We start from the raw sequence: 10,193 nt of genomic DNA on the forward strand, positions 1-10,193 counted from the left end.
GGGCCATGATTATAAATATTATTGTATTAAATCAATAAAACCACGAAAATGATTTTTTCAAAAATTAAGCTTTATTAACAACTGCTTATTACAAGTTAAGAGTCTAATTGTAAGTTTTTGTGATAAATAGTTGAAAAGGACATTTTAAGATGAAAATGCATTGTGCTTTGCATGCAGGCTGCATTTGGCTTATTGAATAATAGTTTTTTCACCAGTGTGTGAAAAACATTTAACAATACTTTGTTTTAAAATCTTTTAATTTGACCTTGGTAGCAATGGTTTTTCATTATCCAAATATTTTATTATTATTAGTTTTATAAATGCTGCAAGGATCTAAACATTATTTTGCAATAGGAACTTTTAAACTAAACTATCTAGCGATGGACTTTCCACACAGTGAAAGCTTCCATTTGCAAGGCAAGGATGCAAAAGAGTTCATGAAGAATAAATTTCCCATTCACTATGCCTGCAAAGTTAGTATTTATAGTTGAATTATAACTTAATGTTTAAATTAGTTTGTAGAAAATCATATTTATTAAAAATATATTCCCATACACTATGCCTGCAATGTCTGATAATTTATTTTTTTAAATGTTACTAAATTTTTAGTTATTTTGTAAGAAATAATTTTAAACAAACCTATTGAAAATTAACTGATAATAAAAACAAGGTTGCCACTTTACCTGGCAACCTGAAAAACCTGGAATTTGACAATTTAGGCAAAAAAAAAACCTGGAACTTGAGAAATTTTGAAAACAACTTAGTTAATAAGTTTGTACAAAAATCACATAAAAACCTGGAACTTTAAACAATTTTTACATTTTAGTGTAGAAAAATTTGATTTGGCACAAAAAATTCACCATTTAGATAAAAAAAAATTTTAAACATCCAAAATTTTGGTATTAAAAAACACAGATGAAGTAGTTATACAGTATCTTTTCAATGTTTTTATACTATTTCATATGGTCTTTTACCTTAAACTCAAGTTTAAACATAAAATAGGCTTCAAAAAACCTGGAAGATATTTTGAGAACCTGGAGAAACTTTGCCAAAAGTCAGTGGCAACCCTGTAGGTTTGATGATTTAAAAAAAATATATTATGTAAGTAGCAGTTGTATGCTTGGTGTGTATGATAAGTTGTTTTCTAATATTTTTGTTTTAATTTTTGTATTAACTTGAAAGAAATAGTTAAAACCAATTTCAGTAGAAAAATGTAACAATAAAATTTGTTAAGTAACTAATATTTTTAACATTGTGTTTTTAACAAAAAATACTTTAGCTCTTCATGAAGTAGAATTATTTCTTGTAATGTACTGTATTTAATTGTTTAAATTTGTTTACGTATTTTAAAACATTTATTACCATCTAAAAATTTAAATAAAATTATGCATATTTCATAAGTTACAAAAGTTTTAGTTATGTTCAGTATTGTAATGTGTCCTTTAGAAGCCTATCAAAAGCTGTTTTGATTTTAACAAACAGTGGTCCAATGTTAACACTTAAAAAGTTTATTTATATTAACAATATTTTTGTTTGAAATTGTTTTTTTCTTTTTGTTATTGTAACATTTTGAAACTAGTATGTCCTTCAACAAAACTAAAAATAACTCATTCCAAAACAGATTCCAAAAATTAGTTATATCTTGTTAATTTTAATTCCTGTCAACCTCTTGTACTAACATAACATTTCTTTAATAACAAGATTTCTAAGTTTATCAAATTTAAGTTTTAAAAATTATCAAATTTCAATATTATCAAATTTTATTTGAACTTAGTTTCAGGCTAGTTAAATTTTTTTTTTTTTTTTTGAATTGGATAGACTTTTAAACATAGTTTTTGTGTTTTTATTAAACTTTGAAACCTCTACATTTAGTTTATCAAAATTATATAAAAACTTAAGTACACAGTAAAGTCAACTTGTAGCCTTTTAAACAAAAACAAATTTGTTAAAAAATGTTAAAAATATTGTAAGTTTATAACTTGGTAAACATATATCAAACAAACTTTTTAATTAAACAGGTCAACAATCGCGAACTGTTGACCAGAGCAGTGCATTCCGGAAAAACCACATTGCAAGATTTTCAGGTGGAGGATCCACATTTCCACTGGGCACCCATACACTGGGCTTCTTACTATGGAAACGTGAGTAAAACCAAAAAATAATGTTAATATAATAATTCAATTGCAGGTTTGGATGTATGTTTTAACTGGGCAACTTTTTGCTTGGGCTGCTTAATATGAAAAAGTATGCCAAAAGTATAAAAATAAACACTACTTGTTTCAACTGGGCTTATTAATATAGAAATAAAAGTTTTCTTAAAACTGAGCTGCTTACTATGGAAATGTATGTTATTGCTTTAAAATTAAACACTACTTGTTTTAACCGGGCTTCTTAATATAGAAATAAAAGTTTTGTTTGAATCGTTTCATTCATTAATTATGTACTTTATTTTTATTGAAATGTAATTTAATTTTTAATACTTTTTTTGTATTCTTTATTCTTATGGAAATATAGTTTTAAATTAGTTGATCGATTCATTAGTTTTATTAGATTTATATTTAGAATTTCTGTGCAGGAGTACAACTATACACTAAGAGTTGTGACAAAAATGTTAATTTTTTTAATTCACTGATCTTTTTATCATGAAAGTGTTAGTCATATGCAATACACAGAGGAACTAATGCAGTATGCACAACAAATAGTTAACATTATTCTTTAGGTAGAAATCCTGGAAGGCCTGGTGAAATTAGGTGTCAGCGTGAATACGCAAACATCAGACCACAAGCTGACACCGTTATACCTTTCAATGTATGCAAGATCCAACAAGGAGGTGTTAGTCAAAACACTTGTGTGCAAACTGAAAGCTGATCTCAATGTTCAAGTTTGTTTTTTAATTAATTTGTTAATATCAATTTTAAAAAAACTCTCAATGTTAAGTTGAATTGTGATATATCTTTTTGCTTATATTTTACCTTAATTTATAAAGTATAGTTTTAAGTAGTAATATTTTTCATATACAAACTGAATTCTGATGTTAGATTTCTAGAGATAATATCTATAATTGTGAATTATACATCTAATCATAAAAAAACTTCAAACTCTTCTTTGATTGTATTACAAATTAAGGCCATATGGGGGTGGATATTTTACAAGTTGATCTTCCTTTATTAATTTTTTTCTAAGGTTCAAGATGCTATTTATCGTTTTGAAAAATTTGAATTAATTTTTTAAGATATGACCAGTCAAAGTCGGGTCGCATAAAAGGCTCCCTATGGGAAGGGAAAACTAAAATAGCAAAAAAATACTATTTTATTTAAAATCTATCTCCTTTTTTTTCTTGCAACCTTCTTTAAACTTTCATAGTCTAATCTTTATACTATAACAAAAAAACGTTACTTGGGAATTTAAAAAAATAATTGTAGAATTTTTTTTTTAAATTTTAGAATCTATCAAAATTCATAAGTAATGTTTTTCCTTTTAATATAAGGAACATTTCCTAAAAATTTAAAAAACATTGTTTGAAAAATGAAGGAGGAGATAGATTTTTAGTGAATTTTTAAATTTTCAAGAAAATTGACCACAAAAAATTTGCTGTCCATACATTTGTATCGGAAACTTTTTACAAAAAATAAAATATCTCAAAAGTTAAATCATATTTTTGAATTCTATAAAAACTGGCTTGTAGTTTGTATTTAAAGCTTTCATATAAAAGCCAATGTTATTTTTAGTAAAAAAAATGTCGGACCCCTCCCCCCTATGGCCTTAACAAGTTTTTGTTGTATTTTTTATCAATTAACAACGTTTTAAGGATGTTGATGGCAATACAGTACTTCACAAAGCTGTCGAGTCTAGAAACTTAAATTTAATCAAGTTCTTTCTGTCAAAAACACCCGATGTCCAGTGAGTTTGTTACAATAAAGTTTTCAAGTAGTCAATGATTTTTATGGTTTTATGAGTTTTACAGTTATGTTCACACTTTAACTGAACTAGATCACTACGGCTTTAATCATTGCAAGAATAAAGTACTAAGTTTTTCAATAATTTTCAAATTATATTTGATGTCAAACATTTTATAGCTTAATTTGTTTTAATTAAAAAGTTCTGTCAGTAACTTGGTTGCTTGTTTAAAAGTTTTTAAAAACTCAAAGTGTTTTGTTTATCTTAAAGTTGCATGTAGTTGTATTTTAAAACGTATTCAAAACTTAAAACACCCAGATATAGTTTTCCAGTAAGACGTAGTTTTTATTTAAACTAATATTTCCAAATTGTTTTAACAGCATTATAATATTAACAACTAAAAGGTTGAGGCTTACCCTCAATTTTTTTTCAATTTCATTAAAAATATTTCTTTTTTTTTTTAATACTAATTGAAAATCTTTACAGACTGCAGAACTACCAAGGCCTTAACGCCATCGATTTCGCAAGGTTGCGAGGTTTTGATGAAATTTTAAAGATATTGTCGCAATATAATAGTATTAGTAACACCCCGCTTAGGCTAGGTATGTTTTTTAGTTGTATTATGTTTTTGTGCAATTTCATGTTTATTGGTACAAAATTGCAGTTCATACTCATTTTAAACTGGGATTGTTATTTTAGAATACTATTTCCATGGTGTTTAGCATAATGTTGATATTTTGTATTAAAAAGTTTCACAAACTTTATTTTTTTATATACAGTTATTGGACATGGTTTAAATATTTATAATGATTGTAATTGATGTTTAATAAAATATTTTTTTCGGGGTATTTATAGATTTTTTAAATGTTTCACTATTATGTAATAAATAATTAATATATTTTCAACAAATGTTTGAATCATTGAACTTAATATTTTTATTGATTGTAATTGATGTAGAATAAAATGTTTGTTTTTTTTTGGCTGGTTTTATTGTTTATTTTTACCTAATAAAAATATTTTATTATTATGTTATAAGTAATTGATGTATTTTATTATATAAATTTATTTATTTAGGATCTTCGGGAAACGTACAAAAAAGGAGCTACACAAACTCAGCACAACTACAAAATGAAACCATCTGTAAGAAGTTGAGGCTAAACGAAGGTATTTGTATAATTTTGTTATGTTATCTTTTAGTTTTTTATATTGAAAAATCTACTTGTTGTTTTGTTTTTGTAAAAACTAAAAAAATCAGTTAAAAAATTGCTTATTGATTTTTTTGTAACTTGTAACATTTTACCTTAAACTTATAATGTTTAATGGGTTACCACGCATTCAAGCTAACTCAGTAAAGTTTGAAATTTTTGAAAAGCTCAGGCCAACCAAAAAGTGCTTGATATTGTTTGATTGTTTTTAATCTATAAGTTTTTATGCATTTAAAATTGATTTTGTTAACAAGAGGTAATGCTAAGTTTCTTAATAGTAAGTCATTTTTTTTTTCGAGCTTTTGGCTAAAACTTGGTTAGTTTTACTTAACTCTGGTTAGCACTTATAATTTATACTGTGGCAACTTCTAGGGCAGATTATTAGTAGTATAAATTAAAACTGCACATAATTTAAAATTTCTATCAAAATATTTTTATTTTCAAAACTTTGTTAAACAATTTGTCGATATAGTTTGTTTTCTTTATAAATTAGGTATAAATTGTAGTTGATTGCACTATTAAACTTTGAGCTTTACTACTTCTGCAAGTCTTTTTATTGCTGTATGGAAATGAATTTTTATCACCCTATTTTGTTACATGATATAAAAACATGGTGCTTATTTAAAACTTTGAAAATGTATTGAGTGTTTCATGTTAATTTTTGATTAAGAATTTTATTTAAAAAAGTTAGGATTTTTTTTCAGCTCTATCTGTGGAAACCCTGATAGTTATTTTTACCTTAAAAGTTTTTTTTTGCTTTTACATAACTTAGTACCTAGTGAAATGTAATTTTACAACTATTACAGTTACGAAAATACCCATGGCATTACCAACCCAACATATAGAATATGATTATTACGTTTATATATATACTTACATTTACAGCGGTGTTTCCCAAAGTGTGCTAAGTTGCCCCTTTTGGGGCCATGACAGACACTCAGGGGGCCATGAGCAGCAAAGGAGCCACTGGGGGGCCATGAGGTCATAGTTTTAAACTTACACTAGATATTCTGGATTTGATGATGAAGATCAAAAAAAAAAAGTTCTTTAATGGTAGTATTTTGAGTAATTCTATTAAAGCGGCCCTTGTTTTTTTTTTCATTTTTTTAAAGGGGCCTTTTAAATAAAGTTTGGGAAACCCTGATTTGCAGAAACACCAATGTAATTATCCATACAAAAAACAGACTATAAATAATAACTCAGTAAAACTAATTGAGGTTGACCAATAAGCTTATACATAGTGAAATAAGAATAGAACTCAGTATTTTTCTGTATGAAATAATCAAGCTACGTTTATTTACAAATCATCGTAGGTCTCAGCAAACTAAATGTATACTAAAACCTTATTAAGTATTTTTGTAGAAACACCTATGACGTTACCAGCCCAGCAAATAGACAACAAAGAAGAATTTAGTAGTAGCTGGGTTGATGAAGAAGAGAACTATGCCAATAAATTAGTTAGCCATTATTCCTATTTTTAATCATGAAATTACATTCCTTAAATATATAGCTGTTTAAGTGTATTGCTTTGTTAACTAACCATAATTTGTTACACTTTATAAAGTTGATTTAGTATAATTTATAGATTATATTTTAGAATTTATATAAAAAAAGTACTACCTTGAAAAGTCTACAAAAATGTCATTTACCTAAAAAGTTGTTGCACTCTTCGTGATAGAAATTTAAAAACATTATATTCATAAAAATGTTGCTGTTAAATACACATTGCTTTGTTAACTAGATTTTTTCGCTTTATAATCTATTTTACACAATGTACATTTTTAATAATTTTAGAAATTTAATAATATCTCATTCCTTGAATATTGCTTTTCAACTTAGAACTTGTTGCACTTTTCGTTTTAGCAATATTTTTAGCAAAAATAAGAAGCTTTTACAAAATATATTGATTAGATTATTTTATGTAAATATTAAGTGCCCAATTGCTTTGTAAAAAACATTCCTTAGCCTGTCAAATATATTTTTAACAATTATAAAATTTTGTATTAGTTTTAAATAAAGTTTATGCTGTTTGCATTCTATTAGTTTTTAAGTGTCTAATATTTTTGTTTTAAATAAGTTCCGTGTTATTTTATTTTTATTTGCTTTTATATTTGTGTTACACAAAAATTATAGTTTGTTTTGCCAACTAATTTTACTAAAATTTATACTTCTAGCATAGGATTTAGGAAATTTATAAATAAAATTAATTTCATTAGTTGTTAGATTATTTAATACTTTGGTGATTAGAACTTTTTCATTTTGCTTTTTTTTTATGTATTAATTTTGTTTTTAAGTGTTTAATGGATAGAAGAATAAATTATAGTCGCCAATAAGTTAAAATTGTTTCTGTAAAAGTTAAAACTTTTCGATTACATTCGTTTAAATCTACTAATTAAGTATAAAGTATTATGGTTTAGTATTAAAGTAAGTATGAACTTTAAATGATCCCAAAGCTAATAAACTTATGAAATATCTCCTTTTCAAATTTTAATCAAATTAAACCCTTTATAATTTGTTTAAAGTATTAAAAGCAAGTATACTTAAAAGCTTTGTAAGCTGTTTAGTCAAAATAAGTGGTTTTATGGATTGTTTAGACATCTTATTTCTTTAGAATTAAAGATTTAAACATATATTAGTAAACAAATTATTTTACTTGCATAACTGTTTTAAAAAGTTTATAAAGTTGATAAATGCAGTTTAGTAAAATTAAGTCATGAAATAAAAGGTTGTGATCTTAAGATACACATTGTGATTTAGTTTTTCTTTCTAATCAAGTAAAGCTATTTATAGTTTAATTTTACTGAATAGAGTTAAACTTCTTTGCTAACTAAAGTTTTTTAATTAAACCTCGTTTTTTCAATGTTGTATTTAGATTTTTCGTTGCCTCTGCAAAAAACAAAAAATTTAAGTAAATTAGTGTGAAAATTAATTTATTTAAGATGTTTATAATTTCAGTCACTGACATTATAATTTTGTTCTACCACATTTGTATTTACTTAAAAATATATGGCGCAAAAGTGTTATTTCCATCAGTTGTTTTCAAAATTAGGTACTCAATAAGTATTATGGTTTAGTTCACATAAAGACTTTGTTTTTAACATAATTTGAGAAAAGTGCTCTGTTTTCGCCAAACAGTTTTTGATGTTGTTTAATTTAAAAATAAATTTTGTAAAACATTCATTTTAGCTAAACAGCATTAGTATTTTGATCTATGCATTTTTAACTTAAAAATTTATAATTAGTTCTGATTAAAAGTTTATTCAACAGATTGTTACTTAGCTGACAGTAGCTCACCTATAACGATCCTAAAAGCTTAAAAATTACAATAAAAAATGTAGCTTTATAGTAAGATCATGTAGTGAGTAAAATGATCAATAAGCTTTAGACATTAGCTTTTTTTATGAAGTATTGGAAATTATACTTTTAAATATCTTCGCCATCTAGCTTCCTTTACTTTTACTTAAACTATAAGTATTTTATTACTTTCTCACTGTTTCATTACTTAATAACTTGATCTGACTTTATATACTTCCTGTAATTTTATTGTTACCATTTCACTTTGATAAGTGTTTTACTCAGTTTTTTATAAGTATTGTTAAATTTTTTTAAAACATCTTTCTTCAATTAGTTTCCCTTAAATTTAGTTAAACATATAACAATAATGAATATTTAATTATTAATGATTTCTCACAGTTTGATTACTAGTTCACTATTTATGTAATTTTTTTATTATATTATATTGTTACTTCAACCTCTAAGGATTTTTATAGTTGAAACATTGTCAGCAGAAAAATCTTTTGAATATATTTTCTATAAATAAACTTTCTAGTTTTATATTGATTGAGCACTTTAATTCATACAGTTTTTCACTTATACATAATCTTAAACAACTAAATTAAAAAAAAAAACAAGATATTAGCACATACTTTTTATTTATATGCAGTATTTATAAGTGAATTAAACAATTTTTTCTGCAATTAATGGATTTTAAATTATGTTAATCAAAACAAGTTGTACTACTGCTCCTAAAGTCTTCTTACTTTTCAATTATGTTTTTAAGAATAAATATCAATAAATATAAAACATTATTTAATTTTAAAATTCACACTAGAATTAAAAAATTGTACAGCACAGTAAAGAAGAGGTTCAAATCTAATAGTTTAAATAAATATACGTACATGGTTCTTAAAAAAGGTTTAAATCCTTATTTTTATATAGTATTTGAGAAACAAAAACCATTTAAAATTATCTTTAATAAATACATACTAAACTGTAATTTATTATCTTCTGGAGGTGAATTTTTTTACAACCGAAATAGACTTTAATTTACCCGAGTCAAAAACTTTTTGAATATAAAAGCAATATGGTTATAATAAACAGTTTTCAAAGTCTTATAACATTTATGATTTTCATTTATACACAACTTTAAGAAATTCTATTAATATTTTATTTATTTGGTTTTTAATATTAGTTTACATACAAAAAATTAGAATAAAATGTTATGATGTAAAATTTTGCTTCTGTACATATATCATTATAGTTTGAGCTATAACTGTTTAGTTACAGTTTTGGTATAAAATTTCTAAAACAAGAAACAATGCAAACTTTTATTAGTGACCGCATGCATATAATAAATAAAGATGTTTTTGTGATTAGTTTGTACTGTAAAATTTAATTATTTTGCTATCAAAGTCTTAAGGAAATGTTTTTTAATAGAGCTCATATGTTGACTTGTAAAATGTCCTTGACTAATCAAAAAATAAGAAAATGAAGCAAAAAAGTTTAAGCAAGAAGCTTAAAGTATATTTTTTCTAAAATAAAAATAAATTAATGAGTAAACTAGATATAACATTTTATTTGAAAAATTAACCTAAAAAAACGATCAAAAGTACAAAAAGTATTTAGAGTTCAAAAATTTATTAACAAGTTAGTAAGCAGTTTTAAAGTTTTGCAATTGTAGCCTCTATACTTTTTATGGTTTGAAAATAAAAATTCTATGCAAAATCTTTCTGACTTACAAGCCATTGTACTTATACTTTTTGATAGCTTACTGTAAATTTATTTCAAAAACAATAACATATAAGAAAACAA

General features: G+C 24.7%; 1 protein-coding gene across 1 annotated transcript; it reads left to right on the forward strand.

Moving 5' to 3' along the window:
- Nucleotides 1-364: 364 nt before the first annotated feature.
- LOC145828881 (uncharacterized) lies at nucleotides 365-6,583 on the forward strand. Its single transcript, XM_082936628.1, has 7 exons — nucleotides 365-473; nucleotides 2,019-2,141; nucleotides 2,720-2,881; nucleotides 3,809-3,900; nucleotides 4,384-4,499; nucleotides 4,972-5,061; nucleotides 6,465-6,583. The coding sequence occupies exons 1-7, from the start codon at nucleotides 381-383 to the stop codon at nucleotides 6,581-6,583; spliced, it is 795 nt and encodes a 264-aa protein (XP_082792754.1). The 5' UTR covers nucleotides 365-380.
- Nucleotides 6,584-10,193: the final 3,610 nt, after the last annotated feature.

The sequence above is a fragment of the Thalia democratica genome, chromosome 2 (assembly GCF_965202585.1).
Source record: "Thalia democratica chromosome 2, ktThaDemo2.hap1.1, whole genome shotgun sequence".
NCBI lineage: Eukaryota > Metazoa > Chordata > Thaliacea > Salpida > Salpidae > Thalia > Thalia democratica.

What these genes read in the sequence shown, in the direction of transcription:
- LOC145828881 (XM_082936628.1), top strand. Translation starts at nt 381, where the DNA reads ATGGACTTTCCACACAGTGAAAGCTTCCATTTGCAAGGCAAGGATGCA. An exon ending in AAGCTGATCTCAATGTTCAA is followed by an intron (nt 2,882 to 3,808) that starts GTTTGTTTTTTA and finishes CAACGTTTTAAG; the next exon opens with GATGTTGATGGCAATACAGT. An exon ending in GAAGTTGAGGCTAAACGAAG is followed by an intron (nt 5,062 to 6,464) that starts GTATTTGTATAA and finishes GTATTTTTGTAG; the next exon opens with AAACACCTATGACGTTACCA.